Genomic DNA, 20074 nt, shown 5'->3' with positions numbered 1-20074 from the left:
TGCTGTTTTTGTTTAAACATTGTTAAAATTATAGATCTGTCAAGTGGTCTATCTAAATCTTTCTCTTTTTGGTGTCATTTATGAGAATCATGTAATGTCTAGAGGCAGTTTCACTTTAAATTAGTATGCATGGCACGTTTCGCCAATACAAAAACAAGAAATAAAATAGGTTTTGGTTTTACAGCGTTTTTAATTGTAAAGTTTATTAACATTTACAACAAACAACTTAGCAGCTTTACATGAATGCATACCAGATGCATTTGAATCACAATGTTTTTAACACAGGAGAAATCCCAGGTTCATAGTACAATATTAAAAAGTTTACAGTTTTGGGGAAATTACTGTTTAATAATGCATAAAATATACAATAAAATATTTGATGTCTTATATTTTAGTATGAGTTTCCATGTATAGAAAACAGTTCAGTAAGCAAAATGGTGTTTGGAGTATTTAGTTGGTATTGGTGAAGGACTCATACAGAGAGGTGAGTTGGTCCTTCAGGTTCTGGGTGTAAGGGTCCAGTTTCTTTCTCAGATCTTCAGAATAAGGAGCCAGACCCTGCTGAACCAAAGCAGCTCGCTCAGCAACCTTGGCTTGAAGATCCTCAGTCAGAGGGGCCAAGGTCTTCTGGAATTCCTGCAGGTGCTGATCTACTTTCTGTCTGATATCTTCAGTGTAGGGATCCAGCTGGGACTGCAGCTCCTTCACTTTCTCCTCCAGATTTCCCCTAAGCTCCTCTGTCTTCTGCAGCACAGTGGTTTTCAGAGCTTCAGTGTCAATGGAGTCAGCATAGGGAGCCACAGCTACTCTCAGCTCCTCCATTTTCTGCTGAATTTGGGTCTTCATATCATCAGAATAGGGCTCCAGTTTGCCCTTCACAGTGGTCAAGTCCTGCTCAAGACGTTCCTTCAGAACCTCCGCCTCCTGGAAGATCTTGGTCATGATGTCCTGGGCCATAGGGCTCACTTGTTTCTGGAGAGTGACAGCATACTCACTGGCCATATTAGTGCCATCTGTAAATCTAGCACTATGAAGTAAAAACAAGAATCATGATTATATAAGAGAAAATAACTTTAGATACAATCTAAACAGTAAACACAGTTTTTTACTTACTTGACTTCCTGGCCAAGTTGAGACTCTCTAATTGTTTTTCAGTGTGTCCTCAGCAGTGTGTGTTGCCTTTGCAACATAGTCCCAGAAAGCATCAGTCAATTGTTCCAGCTGTGGTTTGGGCTCATCAGCATAGAACAAGTTGGCATGGCCGCCTGCTGAAAGAACCAAACACTTACAGGTACAACGTTTTTACAATGAGTTCTTAAGGCTGTAGGATGGTGTAATTTCAGTAGAGATATTAACATTGCAGGCTATATTAGTTTACAAGGACTGAAATGATCGTACCTGTAAATACAGCCAGAGCCAGTACAAAAAAGACCTTCATGTTTCTTGCTTTGATTCTGAAAAAACAAAAAAGCTAATTAACTACTGCAGTTAATAAACTGAATAAATATGTAGACATTAACATCAATGTATAACAACAATTACAGTCAGTTCAAGCTTTTTCTTACCTGCTCTATAAAACACCAGCTGTATGTATGCAATACTGCCTTAGTCGTCATTAATATACTGTAGAGAGGTGTGAGTTGTATTGAAAACTCAAAGTCCAGGAGGTAGTGCAGTGTTGACAACCCTCCACATCATAACTTGGAAAAATTTAATCATTATGCTTCAACAGAGCAACTTTTCAAATATGTCCTGTGGGATTCCATATGAGTGTTAAGAGCTGAAGTAGTGGTGTTACTATTGAGCTGTGTATTTCTTAATATTTTTATTACTGTAAAGCAACTGTGGCAATATCCATTGTTTAAAGTGGAACAGAAATATAATATAATTCAATGAAATGTTTATACCCTATTCATTAGCTTTTAACTATTTGCATCTGTATACACACAATCCTCATTCTTTAATTATTCAACTTGACTATACAATCCATGTATATAATCCATTCTCCATTTCACACTGTCATTTTCATTATTTGCCTATGGTTATTAACCAAAGTAACCCAAATACCTTGTTAGTTTTATTCATATACCTGCAGTTAGATATAAATAATTCTGTTGTAGATACTTGTGTTTTTGACCACCAGGAAGGTTATAAAATCACAAAATGTGATTGACAGATGTTTCTTGATACCCAGATGTGCTCTGTTACATTGATTGTTAGTTCTGAATTTTCCAATATTGGTTTAAACCCAGAGTTTTGCCTTTAAATTTGTTGGTGAACAAGATCAAATGAATATAAGTGAAGGGAAAATGAAAAATCAATCAGAACCACTGCAGAAGCATTCGTCATAGCAATCATTATGCACCAGTCTGGTTTTCAGTCAGAAAGCTTTTATTTGTCACAGTCACCGCTGAATCGCTCATTAGTAATAATCTAACAATTATAAGGAACAAACTTATATTATTTAATAAAACTTTATAACCGCCTTATCCCTATAAAGCTGCTTTCAGGCTTTGTCCATTATTTAATGTGCTATACAAATTAGTTGAATTGAAATGAATAGACCAGAGCGGTGTCTAGGGAATAAATGCAAGCAATTTTAAAGCTGAGAAAAAATAAAAAATCAATTAAAGTGAGTGCCCAATCACTAGGGATTGTCAAAACAGCTATTTTTATGGAATGTAATAAAAAAACTAACCGTCTACTGGTGTGAATGTTGGCCAAGAAGACTTCATGACAGAAAAAGTGTGAAAGTTGTTAAGAAATAAACATTTGTCATGCCGAGGGTGTGATTTAGTTACTGTAATCAAAGCAAAGGCAACGAAATACTAAGTGTTGTTTTAAAATACATTTACATAAATATATGTATACCATTGTACCTATACTTAATCTCATCTTAAAGTCTTAAAATTGGGTGCTGTTACCGAAGGGAGCCTGTGATAAGTATAACACATCTGAAAAGAAATATTAGAAAATGAGAGGTGAAATTCTGACCAATCATCTCAGATTCATCTTCTGATCTCAAACCCAAATATCTTTATTGCAAAGTAAATACTTCTAAATTGGCTTTATTTTTCCAGCAATTTTAAAGCACCTTTAGTTAAATGAACTGTCTTGAAAGGTCACTTACATGAGAAACTTTAGAACAATAATAACGTTGTTTTTAATACTGTACAGTGGATAACCGTTGTACGAGCATAATTTGTTCTTGAAAATTGCTCGTAGGTCCATTTGCTCTTACGTTCGAACTGATTTTCCCCATAAGAATGAATGTAAAAGTGATTTAATTCGTTCCGAGATCTCATCCGATCGCTTATTTCTGCACTTATAAAGTATTTGTAGCCTGTTTTAACAAACAAATACACCGCAAATTACCGTAATGTAAATATAATATAACACTTACTCATGTGATAGTGGTTGATTGCGAGTGTGAGACCCGCACCACGCTCATAACCTCCTTGGTTTCCATGGTAATTCTATTTACTTTTGTTTTCACAGCACCATCACTAATTTTATTGGAAGAAATTCTTCAAGATTTCTAGTGAAATAAAAATATAAAACTAAAAAAAATTATATTTTTGCTGCACTGAACAACGAGAGCGACCGAGTGATACGTCATCAACTAAGTGACTGATGCGACCCTCCGCCGAAAACGGGGAACCGGCAGCGTGAGTTTGCTCGCGCTGTCGAAATTTGCTCGTGAAAATGGGTAAAATTTTGCGAGCGAGTTTGCTCGTTTCTCTGTTTGCTCGTACTATAGGTTGCTCGTACAACGGTGTTTTACTGTATACTGTTAATACTGTATACTGTACTATTTAATACTCATATTGTCCATATTGTCTTACATTGTCTATATTGTAATGTATAGCCTGTTTTGTCTTGTCTTGTCTCTTTTGTCTGGTTTAGTCCAAGCTAAATGTGTTTTGTTATTTATGTCTGTACTGTTGAGAGTCACAAATGGCTGGACCCAAATTCCTTGTGTGTGTCAACACAATTGGCCAATAAACCTTATTCTAAATCTAATTCTGATTCTTATATTAAAGACAGTTTCCTGTTTGGCCATTTATTTTGCATGTACTGACAGATACAGCAACCTTATAATTGGCTGTTTTTGTTTAAACATTGTTAAAATTAAAGATCTGTCTAGTGGTCTATCTAAATCTTTCACTTTTTGGTGTCATTTGTAAAAATCATGTAATGTCTAGAGGCAGTTTCACTTTAAATTAGTATGTGCATGCCACGTTTTTCAAATACAAAAACAAGAAATAAAATAGGTTTTGGTTTTTCAGCATTTAGAATTTAAATTATGAATATTTACAACAAACAACTTAGCAGCTTTACATGAATGCATACCAGATGCATTTGAATAGCAATGTTTTTAACACAGGAGAATTCACAGGTTCATCGTACAATATTGATAAAGCTTACAGTTTGGGCGAATTATTCTTCAATAATGCATGAAATATACAATAAAATATTTGATGTCTTATATTTTAGTATGAGTTTCCATGTATAGAAAACAGTTCAGTAAGCAAAATGGTGTTTGGAGTATTTAGTTGGTCTTGGTGAAGGACTCATACAGAGAGGTGAGTTGGTCCTTCAGGTTCTGGGTGTAAGGGTCCAGTTTATCTCTCAGATCTTCAGAATAAGGAGCCAGACCCTGCTGAACCAAAGCAGCTCGCTCAGCAACCTTGGCTTGAAGATCCTCAGTCAGAGGGGCCAAGGTCTTCTGGAATTCCTGCAGGTGCTGATCTACTTTCTGTCTGATATCTTCAGTGTAGGGATCCAGCTGGGACTGCAGCTCCTTCACTTTCTCCTCCAGATTTCCCCTGAGCTCCTTTGTCTTCTGCAGCACAGTGGTTTTCAGAGCTTCAGTGTCAATGGAGTCAGCATAGGGAGCCACAGCTACTCTCAGCTCCTCCATTTTCTGCTGAATTTGGGTCTTCATATCATCAGAATAGGGCTCCAGTTTGCTCTTCACAGTGGTCAAGTCCTGCTCAAGACGTTCCTTCAGAACCTCAGCCTCCTGGAAGATCTTGGTCATGATGTCCTGGGCCATTGGGCTCACTTGTTTTTGAAGAGTGACAGCATACTCACTGGCCATATTAGTGCCATCTGTAAATCTAGCACTATAAAGTAAAAACAAGAATCATGATTATATAAGATAAGATAACTTCAAATACAATCTAAACAGTAAACACGTTTTTTTACTTACTTGACTTCCTGGCCAAGTTGAGACTCTCTAATTGTTTTCAGTGTGTCCTCAGCAGTATGTGTTGCCTTGGCAACATAGTCCCAGAAAGCATCAGTCAATTGTTCCATCTGTGGTTTGGGCTCATCAGCATAGAGCAAGTTGGCTTGGCAGCCTGCTGAAAGAACCAAACACTTTAGTTACAAAATTTTCACAATGCCTTCTTAAGGCTGTAGGATTGTGTATTTCAATATGGTTATTAACATTGCAGGTTACATTAGCTTACAAGGACTGAAATGATCGTACCTGTGAATACAACCAGAGCCAGTACCAGAAAGACCTTCATGTTTCTTGCTTTGATTCTGAAAAAAACAAATAAGCAAATGAACTATTGCAGTTAGTAAACTGAATAAATATGTAGACATTAACAACAATGTATAACAACAATTACAGTCAGTACAAGCTTTTTCTTACCTGCTCTATAAAACACCAGCTGTATGTATGCAAGACTACCTTAGTCGCCAGTATATATACTGTAGAGAGGTGTGAGTTGTTTTGAAAACTCAAAGTCCAAGAGGTAGTGCAGTGCTGACAACCCTCCACATCATAACTTCCTAAGTGGACCATCGGTTACCACACAGTCTGAGCTTCAAGTAGTGTGCTAATAAACATCTGAATGTCATGTAATAAAAGCACAGATAACATACAGGCATGGGAAAAATGTAATCATTATGCTTCAACAGAGCAACTTTTCAAATATGTCCTGTGGGATTCCATATGAGTGTTATGAGCTGGAGTAGTGGTGTTACTATTGAACTGCGTATGTCTTAATATTTTTATTACTGTAAAGCCACTTTGTGACAATATCCATTGTTAAAGGTGGAACAGAAACAAAATATAATTGAATTAAATGTGTATACCTTAGTCAGAAGCTTACAACTATTTGCATCTGTATACACAGTCCTCATACTTTAATTAATCAACTTGACTATACAATCCATCCATATAATCCAGTCTCCATTTGACACTGTCATTTTCATTCTTTGCCTATGGTTATCAACCCAAGAAATACCCTGTTAGTTTTATTCATATACCTGCAGTTAGATATAAATACTTCTGTTGTAGATACTTGTGTTTTTGACCACCAGGAAGGTTATAAAATCACAAAATGTGATTGACAGATGTTTCTTGATACCCAAATGGAAAGCCAATCAGAACCACTGCACCAGCATTCGTCATAGCAAACATTATGCACCAGTCTGGTTTTTAGTCAGAAAGCTTTAATTTGTCACAGTCACCACTGGATTGCTCATTAGTAATAAACTTACAATTATAAGGAACAAACTTATAAGCACTAACCTTATACATTATTTATTATAACTTCATTACCGCCTTATCTGTATGAAGCTGCTTTGAGACAATGTCCATTTATTAAAGTGCTATACAAATAAAAATCATTTACATTTACATTTACATTTGCGTCATTTAGCAGACGCCCTTATCCAGAGCGAAGTACAAAAGTGCTTTGAGTCTCTAGTAATAAATAAATCTACACTGGTACGCAAGATTACAAACTTAATTTAAAAAATAACCCTAGAATTCTACAAACTTGGAAAGTGCTAATTTAAGTGTTTCAGGAAAAGGTAGGTCTTCAGTCGCGCTTGAAGATAGCCAGGGACTCCGCTGTACGGACATCTAGGGGAAGTTCATTCCACCACCTTGGTGCCAGAACAGAGAAGAGCCTCGAAGTGTACTTACCTCTCATTCTGAGAGAAGGTGGTACCAGTCGAGCAGTGCTGGAGGATCTCAGACTGCGTGTTCTCAGTGCGAGATGTGATGAGGTCAAAATTAGTTGAATTGAATTAAACAGACCAGAAAGGTGTCTATGGGATAAATGCAAGCAAATTTAAAGCTGAATAAAAAGGAAATTCAATTCATTTTGTAATGCCAGGGAATTGATTTAGTTACTGTAAGCAAAGCAAAGGCAACCAAATAGCGTTTTTTTATTTTTATTTTATTTTTTTATCTATATATAAATGTATACCTTCATACCTATACTTTAGCTCATCTTAAAATTGGGTGCTGTTATGAAAGGGAGCCTGTGGTAAGTATAACACATCTAAAGAGAAATATAAGAAAATGAGAGGTGAAATTCTGACCAATCATCTCAGATTCATCTTCTGATCTCAAATCTTCTCATATCTTTATTGCAAAATAAATACTAATAAATTGGTTTTATTTCTTTTTTTTTTATTAGCAATTTTAAAGCACCTTTAGTTACTTGAACTGTCTTGAAAGGTCACTTACATGAGAAACCTTCGAACAATAATAACATTGTTTTTAATACTGTATACTGTTAATACTGTATACTGTACTATTTAATACTCATACTGTCTATATTGTCTTACATTGGCTATATTGTATTGTATAGCATGTTTTGTCTTGTCTTGTCTTGTCTGTTTTGCCTGGTATAGTCCAAGCTAAATGTGTTTTGTTATTTATGTCTGTACTTTTGAGAGTCACAAATGTCTGGAATCAAATTCCTTGTGTGTGCCAACACAATTGGCCAATAAACATGATTCTAAATCTGATTCTGATTGTTATATTAAAGACAGTTTCCTGTTTGTCCATTTATTTAGCATGTACTGACAGATATATATATATATACACTGCCGATCAAAATTAGAGAACAATTTATAAACAATTGAACAATTCTGAAATAATGTCGTCTTCACTGCTCAACAGTTGAAGGAGTTTTTGTCCTCTCTATACCACACTGGTAACACACTGATCAAAATTTGAGAACAACAATGACTGTAGCATGAAAAAAGATTAGAACAAAATTTTCTAAAGGGTACAACAGTCAGCAATTAGTAGGAAGTGTACAGGCCTCTGCTCTGAATGACTTCAGCACAGCTGCGGCCACAGGACAGCACTAGTCTCTCACACTGCTCTGGTGTGATTTTGGTCCACTCTTCTTCCAGTCTCCTCCACAGTTCGGTGACTGTAGTGGGTTTCTTGGCCATAACTTTGTCGGCAAGGATTTTTCAGAGGTTCTCTATTGGGTTGAGATTAGGACTCTGGGCAGGCCATGTCATTATTTCAATGTTTTCAGTTTCAAGGAACAGTTTAGCCGTTTTGCTGTATGACATGGAGCGTTTCCTGCATGAACACCTCTGGAACTGCCTCGACCCCAGCAGGCAAAAACCGTGCCTGCATCCTGGCCGCGTCCCATACTACGCCTAAAAAGGTGGTTCTCTGTGCTGGAGAAAGCATGCTTTTGCTGGCGTTTAGCCGAAACCCAAGCACCTTCATGCAGGCTAGGACGACATCTCAATGCCGAATCGCCTGGTGCTCCGAATGAGCCAGGATCAAACAATCGTCGATGTAATTCAAAACGCGGATGCCCTGGAGCCGCAACGGAGTCAGTGCTGCATCTACGCATTTCGTGAAGGTGCGGGGTGAGAGTGCCAGGCCAAACGAGAGGACCCGATATTGGTATGCTATGCCCCCCGAAAGCAAACCTCAGGAACCTCCTGTGTGCAGGAAGGATGGAGATGTGAAAGTATGCGTCCTTCAGATCTATAGTGACAAACCAGGCCCCGGACCTGATCTGAGTAACGACCCGCTTGAGGGTGAGCATCCTGAACCTGAGCCTCCTGAGAGAGTGGTTTAAGGAGCAAAGATCTAGAATGGGACGCAACCCACCATCCTTCTTCGGAACGACGAAGGACGAGCGGTAGAAGCCTGAATCTTAAACCGAGGAGGGAACCACCTCGATGGCCCCTTTCCACAGGAGTGTGTGCACTTCTTGTTCCAGGACCAGAGCCTGCTCAGTTCCCACCAGGGTGGGACACATCCCGTTGAAATGGGGAGGAGAGGACACGAACTGAATCACGTAACCGTAATTTGCAGCTGATGACACCTCGTGAGAGGCGGCGGGTCTCCCCCATCTGTACCGAGACTTTGGGCGGAAGTGGAGGGAGACGCATAGAACGAGCGGCCCGGCCTCCTGGTGGTGCAGGGGAGGGATGGGCACCGTAGCGTGAGGTGTACACCGCTCCCTCGACCGTAGATCGTCAGGATCTCCGCACCACAGCCCGTTTGCTGGAGGCGAGGGTAACCCTCAGGTCATTCTGCTCCTTTTTGGGCCTAGAACAACGGCTCGGACCCTTAGGCCCTGCCCGCGGAGATCGGGTGGCGACGCTCTGTTTCTGGGCTTCGCGGTGCCCGGAAGGACCAGGCTGGGGCTGCCGCCAACCAGCCCCACGAGATCGGCGAGGGAGGTACTGCTGAAACGCAGCCGACTGCTTTTTAGAATCCTAAAACCTGTTCAAGCCCGCCTTCACAGCTTCACCAAGCAGGCCAGGAGGAGCCATCGGTGCGTTCAAGAGCATAGCTCGATCCTTGTCTGGGAGGTCAGACAAGGTGAGCCACAGATGCCTCTCTGTGGCCACCAGGGCCACCAAGCCCCGACCAACGGCCCACGCCGTGTGTTTCGTTGCCTGAAGGGTTAAGTCGGCAGCGCAACGCAACTCCTTAATATCATCAGCCCCGGAGCTAAGTCCCTCATCCAACTTAGTAGCAGGTCAGCCTGGTATGCCTGTAACACACCCATGGTGTAAGACTTCCCCACCAAAGCCGACATAGCACGTAGCGGCTTAGTAGGGAACACCGGCGCCTTCAGTGACGATGCTACGCTAGGAGAGAGATAGCTGGCTAGCGTCTCTTCAACACGCGGCATCGCCCCATAGCCGCACGCCTTAGCCCCAACCACGTTCGCGTAGAGTGAGAAGTGGTAAGAAAAAGTATGCGTACCTCGGTGTGCAGATCGGGAAAAAACGGCAGGCCCCGGCTGCTCCACCGGCCAAGCTAGATCCAGCTTAGCAGCGGCTCGCGTCTACGACCTCGAGGAATTCCTCATGCAGGACAGGCTGTGAGGAATCCACAGGCTCGCTAGCATCCATCAGCTCACCTTACTCGAAAGAAGAGGCATGTAATGCCACGCTGCTCGCACCGGGAGAAGAAGCAGCCATCGGGCCTGCTTCTCCGAGAGAGCAGAACCTCGATTCACTAGACGAAGCTGAAGCGGACTCATCCGACTCCAACCCCGGCGCTAAATCGGCCTGCGAGCCCCACGAGCACCTGCGCGCTTTGCCTCAGCGAGAGCGGGACCAGAGCCGCGAGGGAGAGAGCTCTTCCGGGAGTGAAGCGTGCGCATAGCCATGCGGGTACAATTCGAGCAATCGACTCCCTCGAGAGACGATTGTGCATGCTCCACTCCCAGGCAAACAACACACCGATCATGTGAATCCTTACCGGTAATGAAACGCGGACATGGATGAACACACTTGCGGTAAATCTGACTGCCAGCCATCACTCAATCAGAAAAACACAGCGAAACAGCACTTACCTGAACGAGTTGAAGCTAGCATCTGGTCCATCTCGCAGCCATTTGTAGCTTCCTGTTCATGCAACGTCGCCCGCTGATGACGTCACGTTCCAAACGCCTATTGGTCAGATTACACACATGGTTCAGAGCGCAGTTCCCATGGCGCTTTGACGCAGCTCGAGTTCCTGAAGGGGAACATAATGTTTCCCATCGGACCCAAATAAATTTAACTTGCTTTTATCACTGAAGTGAACTTTGGACCAGTTCTCCTCTGTCCACACAACATGTTCCTCAGCAAAGCTTAGTCTAGCCTTTTGATTCCTTTAGCTAATGAGAGGTTTGATTACTGCAGAGTGGACTTTGAGTCCAAATGCTCTTAAACGTTGAGACACTGTATGACGAGACAGATCCTTACCCTGTTCAGCGCTGAACTGGTGAGCAATTCCAGCTGCAGTGTGGTAACGATTGCCCATTATCCTGTCCTCTCTTGTATTTGTCTTCCGTGAACGACCAGCCTTCTTGGCGGACTTGAATGAGTTTGTGATGTTGTAAAGATTCAATATTCTTGAAATCACAGATTTGGAATGACCAACTTGTCTTGCTATGGTTGATAGGGTCATCCCTTTGGCCTTTATCTGGACAACCTGCTGCCGGAGGCTTTTAGTCACTTTAGAACGGCCCACAATTTTGCAGAGTCAGTGAAACTGGAAGTTAGGCTGCCAGTTAAATAGGGGTTGACAGATAATCAAGGAAATTAGCACTAGGTACCAAATTAACACCAATAACTGGGAGGTATCTGAAAGTGTTCTCTAATTTTGATCAGTGTGTTTTCTGGAGAATATTGTTTTTTTTGGAAATGCCTTAGTTAATTTGTGGAAAGGTGTTCTGGTAGCATGGGATAGACAGGACAAAAACTCCCTCAACTGTTGAACAGTGAAGATGACATTATTTCAGAATTGTTCAATTGTTTATAAATTGTTCTCTAATTTTGATCGCCAGTGTAAATATGCCACAGGAGCTGTTGATACATTTCTACATTGCAGTAATTTAATCTGTCCTGTGCACATCAATAACCATCTGGTTTGGTGCAGCAACAAAACAGGACAGGAACAGACTGCAGAAAACAGTTAAAACAGCAGAAAAAATCTTGGTGCTCCCCTGCCCACTCTCCAGGACTTGTACCATACAAGAACCAGAAACCGGGGAGATAAAATCACTACTGACCTTTCGCACCCTAGACACGTCTTTCAGCTCCTCCCTTCTGGCAGATGCTACAAAACTTTGTTCACCAAAACTGCCAGACACAGGAACAGTTTCCTTCCTCAAGCAATCAGCCTCATTAACAACTGACCATAATTATAGATATGAAGCAGGGAATATAATTATGGTCAGTTGTTAATGAGGTTGATTGCTCAGGGAAAGCAATCTGTCTTTAATATAATGACAGTATTGTGCATCAGGTATGATAAAGAGTTTACAATATAACTATTTATCATACCTGATGCACAATACTGTAATTTGCACTACCATGCACTCACACTTTATGTACATTACTGATCTGTCAAATAATCTGCATCTGTATTTATTAATCATACTGTCTATATTGCCTCACATTGTCTGTATTGTCTTGTCTGTTTTGTATTGTATAGTCCAAGCTGAATGTATAGTTTTTATTTATGTCTGTACTTTGAGAGTCACTAACAGCTGGAACGAAATTCCCTTTGTGTGTCAACACACTTAGCCAATACACCTGATTCTTATCAACCTCATAATTGGCTGTTTTTGTTTAAACATTGTTAAAATAAAATATCTGTCTAGTGGTCTATCTAAATCTCTCTCTTTTTGGTGTCATTTTTGAGAACCATGTAATGTCTAAGGGCCATTTCACTTTAAATTAGTATGTGCATGCCACATTTTTCCAATACAAAAAAACAAGAAATGAAATAGGTTTTGGTTTTTCAGCTTTTATAATTGTGAAGATTATGAATATTTACAACAAACAACTTAGCAGCTTTACATGAATGCATACCAGATGCATTTACATGGCAATGTTTTTAACAAAGGAAAATTCCGAGGTTCATGGTACAATATTGAAAAAGCTTACAGTTTGGGTGAATAATAATACATGAAATATACGATTAAATATTTGATGTCTTATATTTTAGTATGAGTTTCCATGTATAGAAAACAGTTCAGTAAGCACAATGGTGTATGGGGTATTTAGTTGGTCTTGCTGAAGGACTCATACAGAGAGGTGAGTTGGTCCTTCAGATTCTGCGTGTAAGGGTCCAGTTTCTCTCTCAGATCTTCAGAATAAGGAGCCAGACCCTGCTGAACCAAAGCAGCTCGCTCAGCAACCTTGGTCTGAAGATCGTCAGTAAGAGGGGCCACAGCGTTTTGGAATTCTTGCATGTGCTGATCTACTTTCTGTCTGAGTTGTTCGGCAAAGGGCTCCATCTGGGACTGCAGCTCCTTTACTTTCTCCTCCAAACTTCCTCTGAGCTCGTCTGTCTTCTGCAGCACAGTGGTTTTCAGAGCTTCAGTGTCAATGGACTCAGCATAGGGAGCTACAGCTACTCTCAGCTCCTCCATTTTCTGCTGAATTTGGGTCTTCATATCATCAGAATAGGGCTCCAGTTTGCCCTTCACAGTGGTCAAGTCCTGCTCAAGACGTTCCTTCAGAACCTCAGCCTCCTGGAAGATCTTGGTCATGATGTCCTGGGCCATAGGGCTCACTTGTTTCTGAAGAGTGACAGCATACTCACTGGCCATATTAGTGCCATCTGTAAATCTAGCACTATGAAGTAAAAACAAGAATCATGATTATATAAGATAAGATAACTTTAGATACAATCTGAACAGTAAACACAGTTTTTAACTTACTTGACTTCCTGGCCAAGTTGAGACTCTCTAATTGTTTTCAGTGTGTCCTCAGCAGTGTGTGTTGCCTTGGCAACATAATCCCAGAAAGCATCAGTCAATTGTTCCAGCTGTGGTTTGGGCTCATCAGCATAGAACAAGTTGGCATGGCCGCCTGCTGAAAGAACCAAACACTTACAGGTACAACGTTTTTACAATGAGTTCTTAAGGCTGTAGGATGGTGTAATTTCAGTAGAGATATTAACATTGCAGGCTATATTAGTTTACAAGGCCTGAAATGATCGTACCTGTAAATACAGCCAGAGCCAGTACAAAAAAGACCTTCATGTTTCTTGCTTTGATTCTGAAAAAACAAAAAAGCTAATTAACTACTGCAGTTAATAAACTGAATAAATATGTAGACATTAACATCAATGTATAACAACAATTACAGTCAGTTTAAGCTTTTTCTTACCTGCTCTATAAAACACCAGCTGTATGTATGCAATACTGCCTTAGTCGTCAGTATATATACTGTAGAAAGGTGTGAGTTGTATTGAAAACTCAAAGTCCAGGACGTAGTGCAGTGCTGACAACCCTCCACATCATAACTTCCTAAGTGAATCATCGGTTGCTACAGAGTCTGAGGTTCAATTAGTGTGCCAATAAACATCTGTATGTCATGTAATAAAAGCACAGATAACATACAGGCATGGGTAAAATGTAATCATTACGCTACAACAGATCAACTTTTAAAATATCTCCTGTGGGATTCCATATGAGTGTTAAGAGCTGGAGTAGTGGTGTTACTATTGAACTTTGTATTTCTTAATATTTGTATTACTGTAAAGCCACTTTGTGACAATATCCATTAATGAAAGTGGAACAGAAATATAATTTAATTGAATTAAATGTTTATTCCTTAGTCAGAAGATTTCAACTATCTGTGTCTGTATACACACAGACCTCATACTTGAATGGACCAGCTTGTCTGTTCAATCTATCTATATAATCCAGTCTCCATTCCACACTGTCATTTTCATTATTGGCCTATGGTTATTAACCCAAGTAACCCAAATACCCTGTTAGTTTTAGTCATAGAACTAAACATAGAAGGTTATAAAATCACAAAATGTGATTGACAGATGTTTCTTGATACCCAGATGTGCTCTGTTACATTAATTGTTAGTTCTGAATTTTTTTATTATTGGTTTCAACCAAGAGTTTTGCCTGTAAATTTGTTGGTAAACAGGATAAAATAAATATAGGTGAAGGGCAAATGCTAAACCAATCAGAACCACTACACAATTTTTCAACATAGCAAACATTAGGCAAAAGTCTGGTTTTCAGTCAGGGAGCTTTTATTTGTCACAGTATGTAACCCTAGTTCTCTGAGGGAACGAGACGCTGCGTCAAAACCTTGTCCTCGCTCTGAATCACGTTTAAAATCCGAAGTCAAGTCGTGACATCATTGGTGGGAATTTCCCAAAGAGGTCCCTCGAGAAGGGACAGCAGGTCCGCAAACCACTGTCTGCCTGGCCAACGAGGTGCCACCAGGAAAAAAAATTACCCCTTTCTGGTGGATTATCTCCAGAACTCCAAGGAGCAGCGCGATGGGAGGGAAGGCGTACAGACGTAGCCTTGGCCACATCTGCACCATAGCATCCAGCCCCAGTGGGTAAGAGAGAGAGAACCAAAGGGGGATTGTGCGAGGTCTCCCGAGTCGCAAACAGATCTTCCTGGGCTCTGTAATAGCTCTGCCATATCTGCTCCACCACCTCAGGGTTGTCAACTGCTTTCAGTGAGAGGAGTTTTCCCTGGGACCACAGGAGGATCTGCCGCGCCAGCCTGTACAGGGGCAAGATTAGAGACCCCCTGGCGGTTGATGTATGAGACCACAGATGTGTTGTCCACATGGGGATGCGTCCGTCGTTAGCATGATGACAAGGCGCTCCCAGGATGGGGCCTTGAGACAGGAATGTGTGTTCCCTCCATATATATAAGGTACGAAGAGCTCACCTCAAAACCTTTATAGTACGGCGTGGGATGCCCCCTTGGGAAAACCCTCGGTCTCTGAGCCACCACTGGATGAGTTTCATATGGAGGAGGCCAAGTAAAATAACGTTGGACATTGCCGCAATGAGATCAAGCAATCTCTGGAATTGCTTCACAGTGAGTGGTTGGCCTTCTCTCACTCTCCCAACTGTTGTGAGCATGGCTGCGATCTGGGTGGTGACAAGTCTGCCTGCAACGCGGTCGAGTCCCACACCACGCCCAAGAAGGGGGTCTCTGCAACAGAGAAAGCACACTCTTCTCTGCGGTCAGTCTTAACCCCAGCCCCTTCATGCAGGCGAGAACGATCTCTCGATGCGGGACCGCCTGAAGCTCTGATCGAGTTAATATCAACCAATCATCGATATAGTTCAGAATGGTAAGGCCCTGAAGCCATAGCGGGGCTAGAGCCACATTCATGGACTTTGTGAAGGTGCGGGGTGAGAGTACTAGGCTGAAAGGGGAGTTTGCGCCGTACCTAGGTGACTCTGAGGGTTAGGTCGCAGCGCGACGTAACTCCTAATTGTCAGCCCCAGAGCTGAAGCCCTCATCCATTTCTCATAGCAGGTCAGCCTGGTATGCCTGCAACACACTTATCATGGGGAGGCAACCCCCGGCCTGACCGAAGTGGCTTTTGTAGGCAATACTGGAGTAACTACAGGGGAATTAAGTTGATCAGTCACACCATGAAGTTATGAGAAATAGTAGTGGAAGCCATGCTAAGAGAAGAGGTGACCATCTGTGAGCAACAGTATAGTTTCATGCCGAGGAAGAGCACCATAGATGCCTTATTTGCTTTGAAATATTTATAGAGAAGTATGCTAGAGAAGTAGAGAAGGACAGAAGGAATTGCATTGTGTATTTCTGGATTAGAAAAAGCGTACGACAGTGCCAAGAGAGGAGTTGTGGTATTGTATGAGGAAGTCAGGTGTGTCAGAGAAGTATGTGAGGGTGGTGCAGGACATGTATGAGGACAGTGTGACAGCAGTGAAGTGTGCAGTAGGAACGACAGACTGGTTTAAGGTGAAGGTTGGATTGTATCAAGGATCGGCCCTGAGCCCTTTCCTGTTTGCAGTGGTGATGGACAGGTTGACGGACAAGGTCAGACAGGAGTCCCCATGGACTATGATGTTTGCGGATGATATTGTGATTTGTGGTGAGAGTAGTGAGCAGGTTGAAAAGAGCCTGGAGAGGTGGAGGTACACGTTGGAGAGAGGTGGATGAAAGTCAGTAGAAGTAAGACAGAGTACATGTGTGTGAATGAGAGGTAGGGCAGTGGAGGGGTGCGGTTGCAGGGAGAAGAGGTGGAGAAGGTTGAGAAGTTCAGGTACCTGGGGTCAACAGTGCAAAGTAATGGAGAGTGTGTTAGAGAAGTGAAGAAAAAAATGCAGGCAGGGTGGAGTGGGTGGAGAAGAGTGACAGGAGTGATTTGTGATAGAAGGGTATCTGCAAGAATGAAAGGGAAAGTTTATAGGACTGTGGTGAGACCTGCAATGTTGTATGGATTAGAGACAGTGGCATGGAGTAGGAGGCAGGAGGCGAAGCTGGAGGTAGCAGAGCTGAAGATGTTAAGGTTTTCGTTGGGGGGGACGAGGATGAACAAGATTAGAAATTAGTTTATTAGAGGGACAGCACATGTCGGACGTGTTGGGGACAAGGTGAGGGAGGCGAGATTGAGATGGTCTGGACATGTGCAGAGGAGGGACATGAGTTATATATATCTCCCAGATATATCTGCCAGACCTTCAGATATACCTTCAGACATATCTGCCAGACCTTCACTTCCTCTCCAACAATGACTACACAACACAGCCAACAATCCACTACGTCTCTGTCAAGCTTTTCAACCATAACAGAAGATGAGATACTGCAAGTCATCTGATCTTGCAATTCCACCATCTGTCCTCTGTATCCAATCCCTTCAACTATGCTTCAGACCATCACGCAAGATCTCCTGCCCTTCATCTCCAAAATCATCAATGGGTCATTAACATCTGGCTATGTACCTACTACCTTCAAGCAAGCAAGGGTCATTCCCATTTTGAAGAAACCTGCTCTGGATCCATCAGACATCAACAACTACAGACCGGTATCACTTCTCTCCTTTCTTTCTAAATCTCTGGAACGCACTGTTTTTAACCAACTGTCTGTCTATCTCTCACAGAACAACATCCATGATCCGAACCAGTCTGGGTTCAAAGCGGCACATTCCACAGAGACGGCCCTTTTGGCTGTTTCTGAGAAACTGCATGCTGCTCGGTCAGCCAAGCTCTCATCTGTACTTATCTTCCTGGACCTTTCAGCAGCATTTGACACAGTCAACCACAAGACACTTTTGTCAACCCTCAAGAGCATTGGTATCTGCGGAACAGCATGGGAATGGTTTGCTTCCTACCTGGAAGGGGATCCACATCTGCCCCGTGCAGACTCACCACTGGTGTCCCACAAGGCTCTGTACTTGGTCCCCTTCTTTTCTCCCTCTATACCCACTCCATTGGTGAAGTCATATCCTCACATGGGTTTTCATATCAATGCTATGCAGATGACACTCAACTCATCTTTTCTTTCCCTCCATCAGATACCACAGCTTCTGCTCGTATCTCAGCATGCTTGTCAGACATATCTTCATGGATGAGTGCTCACCAACTAAAACTCAACCCCAGCAAAACAGAACTGCTGGTCATCCTAGGTGATTCATCTCCAGGTCAAGATCTCCAAATATCACTTCATGACTCTGCTCGTAACCTTGGGGTAACTATGGACAATGAACTGTCTTTCTTCCCACATGTCACTAAATTTGCTCATTCTTGTCCATTTCTTCTCTATAACATCCGAAGGATTTAACCATTTCTGTCCATACAGGCTGCCCAGGTGCTTGTTCAGTCTCTTGTCATTTCAAGACTTGACTACTGCAACTTTCTGCTGGCAGGTCTTCCCTGAACGCTATTCGTCCACTGCAAATGATCCAAAACGCAGCTGCATGACTTGTGTTCAATCAGCCCAAGTTTTCCCACCCCACCCCACTGCTGCACTCCCTTCACTGGCTTCCAGTAGCTGCACGTATCAGATTCAAAACACTGATGCTTGCCTACAATGCCAAAAATGGACCAGCACCACCTTACCTCAGTGACCTCATCACATCTCACACTGCAACACGCTATCTGAGATCCTCCAGCACTGCTCGACTGGTACCCACTTCTCTCAGAATGAGAGGTAAGTACACTTCAAGGCTCTTCTCTGTTCTGGCACCGAGGTGGTGGTATGAACTTCCCCTAGATGTTTGTACAGCAGAGTCCCTGATTATCTTCAAGCGACGACTGAAGACCTACCTCTTTCTGAAATACCTATATTAGCACTTTCCAAGTTTGTAGAATTCAAATTATATTCATATTAAGTTTGTAATCTTGCATACCAGTGTAGATTTATTCATTACTAGAGATTTAAAGCACTTTTGTACGTCGCTCTGGATAAGGGCGTCTGCTAAATGCCGCAAATGTAAATGTAAATGTAAATGTATATTGGTAGAAGAAGGCTAAGGATGGAGCCACCAGGAAGGAGGAAAAGAGGAAGGCCAAGAAGGAGGTTTATGGATGTGGTGAGGGAAGACATGCAGGTAGTTGGTGTGAAAGAGGCAGATGTAGAGGAAAAGGTTGGTATGGAGACGGATGATCCGCTGTGGCAACCCCTAATGGGAGCAGCCGAAAGAAAAAGAACTTCCAGCCCTCTTACCATGGATGTGCCAACAGCCACCCCTCAAGCAAGTTTACCTCGTGAATAACACCATAAACTCACAATGTTAATGAGTTATGCTGGAGATACACACACACATCCACACACACACACACACACACACACACACACACACACACACACACACACACACACAATGCTTCCAGTTTCATGAAACACGGTGCAACATTTGGTTGTCACATTCATCTTAACCTGCTTTTGTATCTTGTTCACAATTCTTTCTTGACCCTTCATATGTTTGTTGATCACCTTATTCTATTGCCAGTTATGTATTCTGGTCCAGCCTGTTTTTGTAGGTTTATGTTTTTATTAAAATCTGCTTTAATCTGCATTTGCCCAGTTATTCCTAGATAACTAGCATATATGCAGTTCAAGCAGTGTCAGGTCATGCATTTCATGACCTAGGCCTTCAGTGGTGTCCTACTGTAGCAATCCTGAAGCAATCCATCCCTTAATACCATCAATATAAAAGTACAGCTTTAGAAACAAATATTATGTGGAAACACAGTATAACAAAGTGCTGCATCACAGACAGGTATTTCATGCAGTAAGAATGAACGCCAATACTAAAGCAAGAAACCCAATTAACATTATTCAGCAAGTTTTCTTTCACTGCACCCACAGTTGCACCAACGGCATACTTCAGCTCTTGCAGCAGCATCAATATTAACCTCATAAAATGTGCAATATATTAAACAAACATAATAAATTTTATTTAAGTTTGCTGTAAGTCATTGTGTTGCAAATATGGAGTGTAACATTGTCACACAGTTTGTGTCAGTCTCTTAGTTTGCTGTAAATAGGATGAATTGTATTTGCCTTGACAGTGT

At 41.8% G+C, this 20074-nt stretch overlaps 2 protein-coding genes and 1 pseudogene across 4 annotated transcripts; all 3 read right to left on the bottom strand.

The window, feature by feature from the left end:
- Positions 1–312: 312 nt before the first annotated feature.
- LOC310724767 lies at positions 313–1590 on the bottom strand (annotated as a pseudogene). The gene is made up of 4 exons (XR_014538394.1): positions 1566–1590; positions 1399–1454; positions 1114–1268; positions 313–1027 (listed from the first exon to the last, which is right to left on the bottom strand). The product of XR_014538394.1 is annotated as an uncharacterized misc_RNA (transcript).
- A 2457-nt stretch (positions 1591–4047) lies between these two features.
- On the bottom strand, positions 4048–5737 carry LOC310724750 (uncharacterized protein). 2 transcript variants are annotated; one of them, XM_083539028.1, is made up of 4 exons: positions 5666–5737; positions 5498–5553; positions 5216–5366; positions 4048–5129 (listed from the first exon to the last, which is right to left on the bottom strand). In XM_083539028.1, exons 2-4 carry the CDS (start codon positions 5535–5537, stop codon positions 4553–4555), a joined length of 768 nt encoding a protein of 255 aa, XP_083395154.1. In that variant the 5' UTR covers positions 5538–5553; positions 5666–5737; the 3' UTR covers positions 4048–4552. The 2 variants fall into 2 exon arrangements, with proteins under 2 accessions (XP_083395154.1, XP_083395153.1); XM_083539027.1 differs by having other exon boundaries at positions 5216–5369; positions 5666–5716.
- A 6794-nt stretch (positions 5738–12531) lies between these two features.
- LOC310724787 (uncharacterized protein) lies at positions 12532–13947 on the bottom strand. The gene is made up of 4 exons (XM_083539104.1): positions 13918–13947; positions 13751–13806; positions 13467–13617; positions 12532–13380 (listed from the first exon to the last, which is right to left on the bottom strand). The coding sequence occupies exons 2-4, from the start codon at positions 13788–13790 to the stop codon at positions 12804–12806; spliced, it is 768 nt and encodes a 255-aa protein (XP_083395230.1). The 5' UTR covers positions 13791–13806; positions 13918–13947; the 3' UTR covers positions 12532–12803.
- Positions 13948–20074: the final 6127 nt, after the last annotated feature.

Source organism: Silurus aristotelis (assembly GCF_946808225.1).
Source record: "Silurus aristotelis genome assembly, chromosome: 1".
Taxonomy (NCBI): Eukaryota; Metazoa; Chordata; class Actinopteri; order Siluriformes; family Siluridae; genus Silurus; species Silurus aristotelis.
Note: the sequence above shows the minus strand (reverse complement) of the source record. Positions and strands in the feature narration are given on the sequence as shown.

Bases quoted from the DNA above. Each gene is read 5' to 3' on its own strand.
- LOC310724787 (XM_083539104.1), bottom strand. From the start codon at position 13,790: ATGAAGGTCTTTTTTGTACTGGCTCTGGCTGTATTTACAG. The intron at 13,618-13,750 runs GTACGATCATTT...TTCTTTCAGCAG, and splicing joins GGCTCTGGCTGTATTTACAG to GCGGCCATGCCAACTTGTTC. The intron at 13,381-13,466 runs GTAAGTTAAAAA...TTTACTTCATAG, and splicing joins CAACTTGGCCAGGAAGTCAA to TGCTAGATTTACAGATGGCA.
- LOC310724750 (XM_083539027.1), bottom strand. From the start codon at position 5,537: ATGAAGGTCTTTCTGGTACTGGCTCTGGTTGTATTCACAG. The intron at 5,370-5,497 runs GTACGATCATTT...TGGTTCTTTCAG, and splicing joins GGCTCTGGTTGTATTCACAG to CAGGCTGCCAAGCCAACTTG. The intron at 5,130-5,215 runs GTAAGTAAAAAA...TTTACTTTATAG, and splicing joins CAACTTGGCCAGGAAGTCAA to TGCTAGATTTACAGATGGCA.